This window comes from Ziziphus jujuba, chromosome 9 (assembly GCF_031755915.1).
Source record: "Ziziphus jujuba cultivar Dongzao chromosome 9, ASM3175591v1".
NCBI lineage: Eukaryota > Viridiplantae > Streptophyta > Magnoliopsida > Rosales > Rhamnaceae > Ziziphus > Ziziphus jujuba.
In genome coordinates, this window is record NC_083387.1 from 5146495 (window position 1) to 5162686 (window position 16192).

Consider the following 16192-nt stretch of genomic DNA (forward strand, 5'->3'; position numbering starts at 1 on the left):
AGGAAAAGACTTACTATAGTTGGGATCTGATGCTACACTGCTGCCCAATACCTTAGGGGATTATCTCTATTACATAAGTGGATTCCTAACTTTTATCTCATATCATGACATAACTGAGCAGTTCTTATTGTATCAGCCATTTCATAGTGGGCAAAGGAGAAAAGGAGGGGTGGAGGGTGAAGGAAGGAATTAAGATTAAGATAGCAATATTATGTATATTTCTGGTATCTTTTGTTATTCATTTTTTTTAGGTTTGTGGTTGCAGACTGTTGTATTTCTGCTTGCAACAAGCTTTAGCACCATACGTGACTGTAGATTCTCTGCAGAGTTGTAGACACAAAGCTTGGAACAGTGTCGCAAAGTACTTAGGAGAAGACGTCCCTCTCAATTTGAAGCTAGAGGATGTAAAAGATGTTTGAGAAGTACTTTCTTTAGTTTTTAGACCACCACCTGCTGATTTAAAAGATGTCATTGGCCGAGTTGAATGTGGTAGCTTACTACTGCTGCTAAAGATTCGTGACTATAAATGCTGATAAATAGTTGAATGTGTATGTGGTGGTTTTATGGGAATTGCAGCAAATTTTTGTAGAAGCTATTCACAGTGGAATGATGGAGAACTTCTATAGGTTAATTTCTTGCTTTCAAACACAGTCAGAGCCTGCCTGCCTATTGTGGTTTAGCCAGTCTTTTTATGGTCTTGAATGCCCTTGCTTTTGATCCTGGAAGAAAATGGAAAGGTAAGATATAGTTTTCTTTATTGAATAGAATATTTTTTAAATTGACTGTAAAAAAGATACATGTTTTTTCTTTGATGCTATTTTTAAATTCCTCGAATATCTTCAGGAATGGGTGTTTCATATGCATTTTGATTTGTGGCTTAGGGCCCTGGAGATGGTTTGATGAGTCTATGTTAGACTGCTGTGAACCTTTGGAAAAAGTTAAAGCTAGAGACATCTTACTTGGGAAGCTTGTATGCTTAGCTCACTGTGCTGGAGCAAAAGTTGAAGCCTTCCACACAAATCAAAGCACCATTAATGATTTCCATAGATATGTTATGAAATGCTCAACTTGATGATTGACATGTAATCTCATCGTATAACAGAGCAACTTTCAAGCAGGTTCGTTTTGGTCTTTGATTACTTACTGCTGTTCATGGATTTTGTGTTGGCTGTAGTTTTATTTTCTTTAAACCCATCCTTTATTTTTCAACTATTTATTTTTGCTACTAGACCCTTTTAATATGAACTGGGAGTGTATTCTGTATAATACATACAAGTTAACCAAGCATATAGGTTATTGGTAATGATATTGGATATAAATATGGAAGACTTATAATGTTCTGGCCTTTTTATGTGCATATCAAACCGTGATGTATTGGCCTGTACTATTTTCGGCTTTCTTAAATGTTAAAATTTCTATGTAAAGACCTGGTTTCTCACTTATCAGTAGGCTGGTAGAGAATATCAGACGAAGTCACTTTTAGGTATTTATTTTTTGTCATGTGCTAAAAGATTCTCTACAGGGTATACAACCTTAAAAGCAAGTTTAACCCGTCATTGTTTAAAACATTTTTGTGTTATTAAGATGTCTTTAGGAAAGTGCCAGAAGTTTTTGTTGCTACACCTGACATTTTGTTGGAGAATTCATATGTCAATTAAATTTTAATTGCAGAAGGGGACTGGTCATTTTTCACCTATTGGTGGTTATCATGCCAGGAAGGACATGGCACTCATCTTGGATGTTGCACATTTTAAATATCCTCTGCCCTGGGTTCCTTTAAAACTTTTTGTGGGAGGCAATGGATGATGTTGACGAAAAAACTGGATAGCCCAGCGGGTAAGAGTTCATGTATGCTTCTTTTGGTGAATATTTCTTAAACATGGTGATATTGGATATACATGTTTGAAGCTGTTTCTATGTTTTGCATGTCTCTCCTAAAGAAATCTGATTTCTTCTTCTGAGGCGATAATAAAGTGCCTTTACTGATATTAATCATTGCTCATGCTGCAATTAGTTGCATGTCAATCTTCAATGAAAAATTTACTTCATCATGGTTATGAATTTATTTCTTGATTATATTTTGTTCTCAGGTTCATGCTTATATCTACGCCTCACACTCTCTCATATGTTAGTGCTGTTCATTGGGATAGTAAAATAGAAGATGTTATTTGCTCGTGAAGAATTTTATTTTGAATTTATGGCAGAGCTGTAAACATGGGAGTTGGTTTGGTATCGCGAAATATTTGATGAATGATGTGTCTCTTCTATTGAAATCAGAGGATTTGAAGGACATTCAGAAAGTTCTCTCTGTAGTATGCACATCACTTCCATCCAGCTTTGAGGAGTTTATTAAGTGGATTGCAGAAGTTCAGATACGAAAGGATGGTGACCAAAGTTTAAGCTTAGAGGAAAAAGCTAGGCTTGTTATCAAGGTGTTTAGAGCTTCAAATTTATGTTCACTTCCATCTTTAGCTTTTATGTGAAGGGGTTCCCCTTCACTACTTTTACTGCCTACCAGAAGTACAGTTCCCAACTTATTTTGCGGGAGGAAGTATTGAAACAGGTACAGGTCACTGGTCTTTTCAAGCATGTGGCAGCATTTTTATCTTCAGCAAATTCATGCTGCAAAAACCTAACAGCTTATGGTGATGGGTAAAATTTGCCTAACATTGCTGCAAGTGTTTGTTGTCAAGAGGCACGAATTTTGGCTGGAAAGTTTGGCTTCTTAGAGAGGTATTGCTGTCAATGAACATGCTTGAAATGCTTGGAAGCTAATGGTGACAAGCCAATCACCGTAGTTTGTGGAACAGTAGTAAATGATAAGACTGGGCAGGGGGTTGATATTCTAGTCCCTTCATCCCGGGCAACTCATAGTTGCTGTTGCACTGTTCAAGAAATTATATTCGGATGCATCCAGCTGGAAACGATGTTCTAATACCACGTCTACTGGCCTTGCCACCAGAGACATGGTCAGGAATCAAAGAGGAGAAGCTTTTGTAGGAAATACATAGCCTTGTTTCAACAGAAAAGCTTCCTACTTTGCTTCAGGAAGGGGCAAGTCAGTCATCTTTATAGTACCAATCAATTTACATTAGTATTTTTATTTGTCATTGATAGTTTTTGAGAAGATGAATTGGAAATTGAGTGCCCAAGTAGGTAGGCAATTGAAGCCCTATTTACAAAATCTAATTTCTCAACACTTAACATTTTTGTTGATATGGGACCTAATAAAAAACATGAATATCTCAAGTAGATGATATTGTGAGCAAGATTACACAACATTTATCTTTTTTTTGTGAATGCGCTGTGGGACCTAATAGAAACATGTTTATCCCCAGGAAATAAATGTGTGAGCATGATCACAGAAAAAGTTCGGATATTTATTTCACTGATTAGGGAAACAAGAAGTTATGCCCTTTTAAAATGCTCCTTTATTACTTTGATGGAATACTGATTGAACAATCACCATGTGATTGCCAATGTGTTGTGCAGCGCCTAATTACTATTTTGCCCTGTTAGACTAATACCCGTCTTAATTTCAATTTATTTTTTTATTATTATTTTTTTAATGGTTAAATATGGTTTGGCAGGTCTTGCATTTACGACGTCAGCTCCACCTTCTTAGGAGATGCCAAAAGAACAAGGTCGATGAGGTTCTTTGTGCACCTCTATTTTAGTAGTTAAACCCCTTTTTCTCATTTGCTCTATTATCTGTTTTTTTCTAACCAAAGAGTGTTTGTCTATTGGCTACCCCATCTTGAGATTGTAGAGCGTTGGTAATTACAGAAAAAGGCTATTAATTGACTTCGTTTAGGTTGTCTACATTGAGAAGAAGAGCATGTCTCACTGTGATTATAAGCGTGGTAAAGACGCAAAGCACTTTTCCTGGAGATTGAAAAATGGTGCTAATTAACTAACTGAACCAGAATGCTACAGTGTTTAAGTTAAAATATTATTTATCACCGATTTTTTTTTTTTTTTGGGAACTTTTAAATTATTTGTCATTTTGCATGAGTGTATCTTTGAACTGGAGAGGTTTCTATTAAACCATTTGATAACTAGGCTCTGGACTCTCACAGAAACCCAAAAACATAATTATAATAAGTAATTGTATATAAGCCTTTTAAGATTTAAGATTTAGTAAATAGACCGGAAAGGGGAAAAATAATAGATCTCGCAAACCACCCAAATGAAACAATGGAAATATTTTCACATGGAAATAAATTAAGAAATCAAAAAAAATTAATTCCAAATATAATATATATATATATATATATATTAGAATTTCTCTACCGAGGGAAGTCCCAGTGATCTGGGATTGTGGTAAGACGACGGTTTTATAAAAATTGTTCTTTACCATTGTTCTGTACGAAAATTGTCTGAAATTTTCTGAAGAGAATTATTATATGTATGTGTATATCTTTTTGGTACATAAAATGTAATTCCAAATATATGTCCAAATAAATCCGTACTTTTTATACACAGGACAGCAGTGATTGATAGAAAACCTTGTACGAAAAGTTGTATGCTAGTAACGTGGACTACAACGTAGGACCACTTTCTTTCGTCTCGTCTGGCGTTGTTATTGCCTGGCAGCACTGTTTGCCCTACCACTATAATTCACGTGTATAACGTTAGCTTTTCAAATATCTTTCTAAACCTTTTTTTTTTAAAAAAAAATTAATATATAAAAATTATTTTGTTTTCTATATTATTTTTATTATCTTCTGCATCATTGCCACAAAAAAAAAAAAAAAAATCAAATCAGAGCTACGGGCATTTGTGTGCCAACCTACCATGTGAAGGGAGTGGCAAATAGAATGGCTCGCTCAATCATGAAGCTTTATTGTATATTAATCTCCAACTTTGGCCTAGGGAACCATAAATTAATCAAATTAATATAGTAGCTCGTAATTTTGAGGACGCATTTTGTTTGTTCAACAAATATCAAAAGGCCACATCTTTTTAATCACTTGAGAAAGACATTGCTACCGCCAAAGTGTGCTGATTGGTTATATCAATGTCTGCCTTCAAGCTTTTAAATCACCCTTCGTTTTCCTTCCCTTTAATTTGTAATTTTCCATGAGTTGGTTCGGCTTTCATTCCGTAATAATGAAGTTGTATGTTGTGTTTGCAATCAGACAAAAGAAATTGAAACCTTAGATGTAACAGATAGACATACCACGTTATCCGTCCAACTACACAGTCAAATAATTTTAGAGTCTGTTTATTGTGTTAACTTTTGCTTTACGTTCTTTGCTAGTTTCAGCTTTTCTAGAAGAGATTTTTTAGTTTTGGTTAAAAGTTTTTCCATGAAACCTAAAGTTCATTTAAAAAATTGTATAAATATTTTTAAAAAGCATTTTAGACACCATGTCAAATAAGATTTCATTTTGTAGATCTACTAATCTACAAAATAATTGTTGAATATTCGATATTATATAATTAGTTTTTTCTCCTAGATTAGTGGGGTGACCACATTAAAAAATTGGAACAATAAAATGGTTTGACAATAACGAAAGGTGGATCTAGAAACTTTGGTAAGAGAGACCAATTTATAATGCTAATGTTTTGAGCGGAATAAAGTTTCTGCACGCTCTACTATTAGTGAGGTAGGTTTAGGGGACAATTTACAAGAAAAATATTGTAATAGAAGAGGAAGATTTTACTCTACATATTTATTATTAGTTATCATTATTTGAGGTTAGGGTTGGGATTCATTCTGGTTGTGCAAGTAGATAATGGTTTTGTTAATGGTTGCCCCCAGTTTTTATGCGTCAAATTTAAACTTTAAATTTTAAGTTTATTATGTATAATAAGTGAAAAATTCATTGACTAATTTTTTTTTTTAATAAAACAAAACTTAAATTAACATATTGCAAATTTGATTAAGATGATCATTGATGTTAATAGAAAAATTAAAAAAAGAAAAATAAAAGACAACCTCAAATTCTATTAAGAGTACTATGGGATTATATTCCACATTGGCGATTTGTGCTTGTGGGGTAGGTAGGGCGAATGGTGCAGGCCAACGGATCTGGTGGTCGACATTGGTTTGGACTTGGCAAAGGTTGTGGGAACACCAATAATAGTACAGAGGACTTATCATGATGCCTGTGGACCAATTTACAGTGTATTCGTCATTGACGTTGGTTAAGCAGGCCACATGGATTGGTCAGTGTCTTCTTCGACTGATGATGTCTTGATCCCAAAGCTTTCAGAATATCTTTTTTATAGGCACCTCTTTTTGTATAAAAATATAATAATGTTAATTTAAATTTAACCAACAAAAAAATTTATACGAAATGTATTGTCAAAAGTTTGATGCTTATATCTATAAACATATATATATTTATTATATATTATATTTATCAAATATCATAATATTTTTGCATTATATTTGTGATAAATAGGTGATCTAAATGTCTAAACATTAAATTTAGGGGGTCAGTATATAACATTTTAGAATTTGTGGTTATTTTTTAGTCACTTTTATCCGCCCATGGCATTAACACACGTGATTATTTTCTATAGGAATAGCCCTTATTAACTTACATTTAATATTTTATATTTTTTGTTCGTTGAATTCTTATATATATATATATATATAGTTTTGATATGGTAAGGAATTTATAAGGAATAACAATGAAGAACAATCATTTACAATTGTCAGATCATAAAAATCATATAAATTTGATAATTATAGATGTTGGCTCTCATAATCCCTCGTCATAATTTTTTTGTTAGCCATATTTTTTTGTTAGATGTTGGCTCTCATAATCCCTTGTCATAATTTTTTTGTTATATCATTTCTATGTATATGTAAATGACATTCAATATATTGTGTGTGTATGACATTCAATAACGTTGAAAACTTTTCATCAAAATTTATGTGTATCTACACATATATACAACTTTGAAACAAAATTCTGGCCACAAAACAATTAATGTATTTTGCATCCAATCGTAGTAAATATCTGGTGCACCAACTTTTAGCAATATTTAAAAAAAAAAAAAAGAAAAAAAAAAGCTGGTAGGCCTGCAAATTAAATAAAACTATATAAACAGTCAAGCAAATAAAAATGTTCTAGTACTATAGCTTTCTAAGCATTTTTTTTGGCTAAAACTATAGCTTTCTAAGGTTGAAGCTAAGATAAATAACTCCAGAATAATGTCGTTTCCTGGTCTTCCCCGCATAGCCCTTCCCTCTCCTCCGGCGATTGACTTTGCCTCCATTGAAGGCAAGGTAACTTACAAAATAATTATAACGGATAACACATGATATATTTCACCTTTTCCCATCCCAACTTGAATTTGTCTTATCAGCTTTAATTTTTGTTGATATGGCTTTCTGTGAATTAATTGATTAATATTAATTTTAATATGGGATTAATTTGCAGCGTCTCTTCACTGAAGCTCTTGGAAATGGAACCATGGAAGGTTTTTTCAAGCTTATCTCATATTATCAGTCCCAAACTGAGATCAACTATTGTGGAGTGGGCACCCTTGCTATGGTTCTCAACACGCTTGCTATTGATCCACCCAAAAAATGGAAAGGTATGTAAGCATTCCTATAAATATGTACTTTTTGAGCTCAAATATGAATTTTTTTTTTTTTTTTTTTTTTTGATAGCTAATTGGTTATTGGCTTCTTGTGGGTTTATATAGGGCGTTGGAGTTGGTACGTGGACTCAATGTTGGATTGTGGTGAACCCTTTTCAAATATTAAAAGTGAAGGGATCTCATTTGGCAATTTTGTATATTTGGCTCACTGCAATGGGGCACAAATTGAAGCTTTTAGGACAAGTGAAAGCACAGTTGATGATTTCCGAAAATCTGTAATTTTATCTACCTGTAAACAGGATTGTCATGTAGTCTCGTTATATCATAGAACCGGTTTCAAGCAGGTGTTGTCACTTCACTCATTCTACTTTTTTTAGCGACTATTTTTGTTTCTATTTCCATCTATGCTCCACATATGTATTTCGATATACGGTGAAACTATTTTATCCAGGATTATGGACAAAATAGGTTGATCTGGACTTTTCTATCAAGGCCACATTTGTTAGTCTTTAAAGGTTGATATTCGAATATATATTAGTAATTTTTTTTTTAATTTAATCCATATAAAAGTTTTATTTTTATTTTTTTTGAATTTTGGAATTTTGTTAAATTTATAATATTGTCGGTACAAATATATTTTTAAATTTTAATCTTTAAAATAATCAAAGAATTGGAAAAGAAGGGTCGATGATTTTACTATGAGGATGTTTTGATAGAAGAATGATAATACAATTATTAAACTTAACCAATGTATGATAATTTCAGGAATATGAAAGTTGACATTGTTTACTTTGTGTGAGGTTGCAGGAAGGAAATGGACACTTCTCACCGATTGGGGGGTATCATGCTGGAAGAGACATGGTACTAATTTTGGATGTTGCTCGATTTAAATATCCTCCCCATTGGGTTCCTCTTACACTTCTGTGGGATGCCATGGACACTACTGATGAACAAACAGGGCAACGTAGAGGGTACAATACCTCGTCATTTGAATTTCCATGTGTCTTTACCAAATTGTACAGGGTTTTTGATTTTATGAACATATATATATATATACGTATATATGTTAGTCGTTTATTCCTTTACCATCTAATGACTACTTAGTGTGGTTAATTTTAGTCAATTATATGATTTTTTTTAATTTAAATTATCATGGTTTATTTAGTTTTCGTTTGATAATATTGTTTGTTTTAAATTTTTCCCTAATATGATTGTATGTAATTTGATTCCCTCAAGAATTTATTAGTGTTAGTTAATAAGTAGTCAGAGATGAGCAAATTACACACAATTAGATAGAAAAAATAATAATCAAAACTAAAAAACTGACCATATCATCAAACAATACCTTACTCAACTTTTTTTATTTTCATTTTTTTTATTTATTTTTATATTTGTTGTCTCCGTTTCGAGTTTTTCATGGATTTCGCAAGTTGAATTATCTGCCACCATGCAACATGACCAAAGATGTTGGATGAACTTTATATTAGTCATGACCTTGTATTTTATGCAATCCATTTACACCCTGAAATTTAATGTTTATGTTGTCAGGTACATGATTATTTCAAAGCCTGGTCGAGCTCCATCTATTCTCTATTCACTGGTACTGCTTTTATTTGCTATTTTATCCTGATTTATTTGCTAATTTGTATGAGATATTAGTATCAGGATAAATTTCCTTATTTCATCCATTTGGCTCAGTTTTTTACCATTTAAGACATATCAGAGACGTAAGAGGACAAAAATATTTGAAGATTAATTTTGAACAGCAATAGTCGTTGACAAAAAATTATGTACCTTAATATCAGCATGCGAAATCATTTGGTTAAATAAAAAATTTTCGGACAATTTTGGTGGCTCTAGTTATATTTATTGATTTATAATATTACTGTTTCATATGATTGGAATGGTTCTAAAATATTTGTTTATTCATATAATTTGCATTTGCTGATGGAGAATTTAATGGTGGAAAATGGAGCAGAGCTCTAAACATGTGGGTTGGATTGGTGTTGCCAAATACGTGGTGGACGATTTGCCTCTTGTATTGAAATCAGAGGATGTGAAAGACATTCAGAGCCTTCTGGGTGTTGTTTTCACATCCAGTTCAAGCCCATCTAATTTTGAGGAGTTCATCAACTGGGTTGTTGTACAAATTGGAAAACCAGAGGATGCATATGGTGGTCAAAGTTGTTTAAGCTCAGAGGACAAAGCTAGGCTTGTTCTCAAGGTACGTAGTTTAGAGCTTTAAACATTTATAGATTCTTTAGCCTTTTTTCTTCTCCTTTTTTTTTTTTTTAATTTTTTTATTTTATTTTTTTGGATTGAACCACAGCAGAAATTACAGATTGCCCAGATTTATTTGGCAGGAAAAGGTATTGAAACAGGTACAGGACACTAGTCTTTTCAAGCATGTGACAGAATTTTTATCGTCAGAAAAATCAAAGTCATGGAGGAGAAGCCCAACAACATATGGTTTTTGGGAGGCACGTATTTTGGCAGAGAAGTCCGGGAACTCAGAGAGTATAAAGAAGAAATGGTGGTTAAGAGCTGATGGTGAAAAGGCAAATAAAGTTACAGTGGTAAATGGTAATTCTGAGAATGGGTTTGATCAGGTATTACCATCAAGAAATTGTATTTTTACAGCCCTTGTACTGGCCATGTCTCCAAAGACATGGTCAGGAATCAGAGAGAAGAAGCTTTGCCAGGAAATATATAACCTTGTTTCTATAGAAACACTTCCTACTTTGCTTCAACAAGAGGTAGCTAGCTAACTTGGTCATCTTAATTTATACTGTTTTTGAAAGATCTTCACTCGTTGATGCTCGTAGTTTAATTTCTGAGTAGTTGAATTAGAAATTTAGTTCCCACTTCCCAACTAGGTGTGGGTCATTAAGGCTTAGCTAGGCTGGTATATAAATCACTGTTTACTCACATCTTTTTTCTCAAAATCTAAATATGTCAAAAAGTTTTTTGCACTTTGAGACTAAAAGAAACACGTTTATTTCATTATGATTATGAGCATGGTTGCAAAAAATTTTAAAAGTATATTTTGGTGCTAATTAATGTGGGTCGGTTGAGTTTGATTTTTTTTATTTTTTATTTTTTTGTCTTTTTTGGTCAAATATGGTTTGGCAGGTGTTGCATTTACGCGGTGAGCTCCAACTTCTTAAGAGATGCCACGAGAACAAAGTAGAGGACGCGGTCGTCGGTGCACCCATGATTTAGTTTCACTTATAATAGATATGTGGGATGGGTTTATTTTTCCATATAAATTTTTGGTATCAAATAAATCACATATCAATAACTAATTGGTATGTGATATTGTATTATTTTGGTATTAAATTAGTTACATATCAATATCAATATGACAGTATGTCATAAATATGTGTATTATGTATTGTACATCAGGACATGATTGCATCTACACTGCTAATTAATATGTTTATTTATTTTTAAGCATAAAGATTTTGAATTGGAGAGGTTTCACGTCCACCATTTTAGCTAAGCCCGGATTCCTGAGCTAAAATATATATATATATATATATATGTATTGCTTATAGCTAGGCTTGTATTTTATGAACAAAGTCAACAGATTAACCAAAGAAAGAAAATCTTTGCAAATGGAAATAAAATTAAGAAATCAATATATAATTAATTCCAAATGTTTGTCCAAATAAAAGCACACATATCACTCGAAAAAATAAAAGCATACATATGTATTGCTGTGCTCGCATAGAGAAACGCTGAAAACGCGACTCTTTATTTTAATGCAAGTTGAAAACGTTAATTACCTTTTTTTGTTTCTTAGCTTCATATTTATACTTATTTTATTATATACTTTTACATATAAACATTAGCACATTTTTTTTTTTTTGATGAATAACTTTAAATACATGTCTTATTTTCACTATGCATGAAAGTGATATTTCAATTAAGAATGAGGATTTGATTAGATTCAGGAGAGAGGCATTAAAAAATGTACCAATCAAATATTGCAGCCAGTAAAACGTGCTCTTGAATTATTATCCATTTTACTTTTTTAATATTATAATATTGTGAACAATCTGTACACCATTATTGGAATGGAGGACTGTTAATTAGTATATATATATATAGAGAGAGAGACAGAGATGCTGGCAGGGTAGAACCAATTATAAGTGTAGTTTGATCAGAAAGAAAAATTGTATATTATACAGTGGAATTAGCTGCTAATTTCTTAATAGAAATAAAAATGGTTGTAGCTTCTAAGTCTAGAATAATTTCGGTTCCTGATCTTTCCCGCATAGTGCTTCCCTCTCCTCCAGCGATTGACTTCACTTCCATTGAAGGCAAGGTACGTACGGAGAATATAAACTAATAATTACATTTCACTTTGTCCCATCCCAACCACAATGTTAATTTTAGCAGCATTGATTTTTGTTCATCTAAGATATACTATATATATATATATGGGTCTAAGATTAATATTATTGTGGGATTTGCAGCATCTATTCACTGAAGCTCTGGGAAATGGAACCATGGAAGGGTTTTTCAAGCTCATCTCTTACTACCAGTGCCAATCTGAGATCAACTACTGTGGCTTGGCCACACTAGCCATGGTCCTCAATACGCTTGCTATTGATCCCCCACAAAAATGGAAAGGTGAACATTCCAATAAATATATGTACCTTTTGAGCTCAAATATGAAATGGGGTCGTGGGTTTTGTTTGACTAATTAGCTATAATTGTTTTTTTTTTTTTTTTGGTTGTTGATGTGGGTTATAGGCCGTTGGAGTTGGTTTGAAGATTCAATGCTGGATTGCGGCGGACCTTTTTCAAATATTAAAAGTGAAGGGGTCTCATTTGAAAAGTTTGGATATTTGGCTCATTGCAATGGAGCACAAGTTGAAGCTTTTAGGACAAGTGAAAGCACAGTAGATGATTTCCGTAAATCTGTAATTTCATGTGCTAGTACGGATGATTGTCATTTGGTAGCATCGTATCACAGAGCGGTTTTTAAGCAGGTTTTTGTCGGTTTCATAAAATTCACTACTTCAGCGAGATTTTTTATTTTTATTTTATTTTTCTGCCATGTTTGTACAAAGAATATGAAAGTTGATGTTACTTTTTGTCTGGCTGCAGGAAGGAAATGGGCATTTCTCACCAATTAGTGGGTATCATGCTGGAAGAGACATGGTACTAATTTTGGATGTTGCTAGATTTAAATATCCTCCTCATTGGGTTCCTCTTACACTTCTTTGGGAGGCCATGGACACCCATGATGAAGCAACAGGGCACCATAGGGGGTAATTTTTTTATTTTTTATTTTATTTTTGTGTCCAAGTTAAAAAAAATTAATATTTATCACCATTGATAAAGATCACTATTGCAATTTATATTTATATGCTAGCTAAGTTAATTCTAAGATTTATTTTTCAATTTAAAACTTTAATTTTCAAAAGTCAAAATTAATTTAAATACAACCAACTACTAATTAACATGTAAGTAGCAATTCTATTGTTAGTGAGAAATAATAATGCTCTTAATGCAAATTGACTAAAGTTGTTGTATGAACTTTATATTATTAGTCATGACCTTGTATGTATATATATATATATAATTTTTTTTTTTGCAATCCATTTTCACTCTGAAATTTGACATGCTGTCAGGTACATGATAATTTCAAAGCCAAGTCAAGATCCATCTATTATCTATGTACCGGTACCCTTTTTATACATGCTTGGAAAGCTATGAAATATTTGTTTTATTTATATTTTATTTGCTAGGGTAGTATTTAACTGTGGGAATTAATTTGGGCAGAGCTATACACATGTGGGTTGGGTTGGTGTTGCAAAATACTTGGTGGATGATTTGCCTCTTCTATTAAAATCCGAGGATGTTACAGACATTCAAAGCCTTCTTTGTGTTGTTTTCACATCAAACCCATCCGAGTTTGAGGAGTTCATCAATTGTTTTGTACAAGTTCGAAAACAAGAGGATGCATATGGTGGCTAAATTTTATGCTCAGAAGAGAAAGCTAGGCTTGTTATCAAGGTGTTTAGAGAGCTTCCCATTTTTTCTTTTCTGTCTTTTTAGTTTGTTTCCTCCTTAGCTATTTAAGCATAGGTTTAATTCCCTATAATCTTATTATTCTTGCAGGAGAAAGTATTGAAACAGGTGCAGGACACTAGACTTTTCAAGCATGTGCAAACATTTTTATATTCAATGAAATCAAAATCATGCTGCAGAAACCCAAAAACATCATGTGGGTCCTCAGAGGGTGTGAAAAAGCCAATAAAAATGAGAGTGGCAAATGGTGATGCTGAGAATGGGTTAGATATGCTGGTAACATCTACTTCAAGTTGCAGCTACACCAGTGCCTCAAGAAATTGTCTTCTAACAGCACTTGTATTGGCCTTGTCACCACAGACATGGTCAGGGATTAGAAAGGAGAAGCTTTTGAAGGAAATATATAACCTCGTTTCAACAGAAACTCTTCCTTCCTTGCTTCAAAAGGAGGTAGGCTAGCCTTGGTCATAAGCACTGTTTTCTAAAATTTTCACTAGTTATTTTTGAGAAAATGAATTGGAAATTGAGTTCCCATCTGAATTAGGTGTAGGTTACTGAACCCTAGCTAGGTTGGTACATGAATCCCTTTTTACTCACATCTTTTTTTATCAAAAATCAAAATATGTCTTTTTTTTTTTTTTTTTTTTTTGAAATATGCACTTTTTGAGACTAAAAGAAACATTTTTAACTATTTCAAGCAAATGATTATGAGATGGTTGGAATAATAATAATAATAGTCTATCTTGGTGCTAATTTATGTATATTTTGGTCAAATATGGTTTGGCAGGTCTTGTATTTACGCAGTCAGCTCCACCTTCTCAAGAGATGCCACGAGGACTAGACAGACAACGTTTCTTGGTGTACCCATATACATTTTTGTACCATCTCTGCAATTACAGCGTGGATGGTGGATTCAATTTTTGATATATGATTTTAGTATTAAATAAATCACATATCAATAACTAATTGGTATGTGATTATAGTTTTTAGTATCAAATAAATCGTAGATCAATAATCAATTGATATGTGAAACCAGATGGTATTGTATTGGTATTAGATGGGATATCTTCTCCTATTTCAGATGCCGAGAACAAGATATAAGTGAAGGTCTTGCATCTACACAGTTAATCTGTTTAGCTTTAAGTTTATTTATTTATTTTTTTTTTTTGGTGAATAATAATTTCGTTGCAAAAAGTACAAAAAGCCTCCAAGAAAGGAGGAGATTACAAAGAAAGGTCACTGCCAAGTATATCAGCGGCCACAATGTCCAGAATATCTCCGGGAATGGAGTCTAAAGTACAATTATTTAAATCAAGAATCAAATCAGCATGAAAAGCTTTTTTGGCTAACAAATCTGCCAAACTATTTGAGCTTTTCTATGACAATTTCCAGTTGCTCTTTGCAAACAAGGATCGGAGGCAGATAAAAAATCATACCTGATCTCCCAATCTAAAGGGTTCTCATACTATGCAAAAATTGATATCTAGCGACACTCACTTAGCGACGCTACGAAATAAATACGTCTGAAAAAACAAAATCGCGATTCTGAGGTTAATGCATTAGTAAAAATTCAATAAATATACGACGCATCCAAAAACTGTAGACCTCAAAAAGTTGCTAAAAACAAAAAACTTGTGACACATCCATTAAGGGTCGCTGAATGTGTGGCTGACCAGAGTCGCCATTAATACTGCGTATATATTTTATCTGAATTGTATTGTACATTTAACTGCTACTCATGAAAAATGAATATCAACCACTAATCTATGTTTACATGATAATAAAATTTAATTATATAAGATTGTTGTTCAATTATATAATTTTTCTTGTATAGCTTAGTTTTGCAAATCTCTTAAATAGTATTCTTTTATTTCAACTACAAATAACCAGTAAAAATATTAGAGTAACATAACTGAACTGATTTTTTATTTTTTGTTTTTTTAATAGAGGTAACAGCGATGCACTATTTAGATTGTGCGTCGCCTGTTACCTTCCCTTTACTTTTTAATTTTTTTTTTAAGTTCTTTTAAACAATTTAATTTTATTTCAATAATAAATAACCAGTAAAAATATTAGAGTAACAAAACTGAGATTTTTTTTTTTAATTTATAGTTAATAGGCGACGCACTATTTAGATTGTGCATCGCCTGTTCACTCCTACTTTTTCTTTTTAATTTTTTTAATCAATCTAATTTTATTTCAACAACAAATAAGCAGTAAAAATATTAAAATAACATAACCGAGCTGTTTTTTATTTATTTTTTATTATATATGTTACAGGAGATGCACTAATTAGATTGTGCGTCGCCTGTTCTCTTCCATTTACTTTCTAATTTTTTTAAACAATCTAATTTTTTTTCAATAAGAAATAACCAGTAAAAATATTAGACTGATAAAAATGAGCTTTTTTTTATATATATATAGTTAACAGGCGAAGCACTATATAGATTCTACGTTGCCTGCTCTCTCCTCCCCTTTTTTTTTTTAGTTTTGTTTAAATAATCTAATTTTAATTCAACAACAAATAACCCATAAAAATATTAGAATAATATAACTGAGCTAATTTTTTTTTTTTTTTTTTGGT

At 32.4% G+C, this 16192-nt stretch overlaps 1 protein-coding gene and 2 pseudogenes across 1 annotated transcript; all 3 read left to right on the forward strand.

The window, feature by feature from the left end:
- The first annotated feature begins 582 nt into the window (after positions 1-582).
- Positions 583-3962, forward strand: LOC107425785 (glutathione gamma-glutamylcysteinyltransferase 1-like; annotated as a pseudogene).
- Positions 3963-7078: 3116 nt separating this feature from the next.
- LOC107425745 (glutathione gamma-glutamylcysteinyltransferase 2-like) lies at positions 7079-11016 on the forward strand. The gene is made up of 8 exons (XM_060820193.1): positions 7079-7246; positions 7401-7557; positions 7669-7907; positions 8371-8534; positions 9112-9163; positions 9542-9787; positions 9927-10319; positions 10696-11016. The coding sequence occupies exons 1-8, from the start codon at positions 7172-7174 to the stop codon at positions 10783-10785; spliced, it is 1416 nt and encodes a 471-aa protein (XP_060676176.1). The 5' UTR covers positions 7079-7171; the 3' UTR covers positions 10786-11016.
- A 651-nt stretch (positions 11017-11667) lies between these two features.
- Positions 11668-14744, forward strand: LOC107425810 (glutathione gamma-glutamylcysteinyltransferase 1-like; annotated as a pseudogene).
- Positions 14745-16192: the final 1448 nt, after the last annotated feature.

What these genes read in the sequence shown, in the direction of transcription:
- LOC107425745 (XM_060820193.1), top strand. Translation starts at nt 7,172, where the DNA reads ATGTCGTTTCCTGGTCTTCCCCGCATAGCCCTTCCCTCTCCTCCGGCG. An exon ending in TTGCCTCCATTGAAGGCAAG is followed by an intron (nt 7,247 to 7,400) that starts GTAACTTACAAA and finishes ATTAATTTGCAG; the next exon opens with CGTCTCTTCACTGAAGCTCT. An exon ending in TCCACCCAAAAAATGGAAAG is followed by an intron (nt 7,558 to 7,668) that starts GTATGTAAGCAT and finishes GGGTTTATATAG; the next exon opens with GGCGTTGGAGTTGGTACGTG.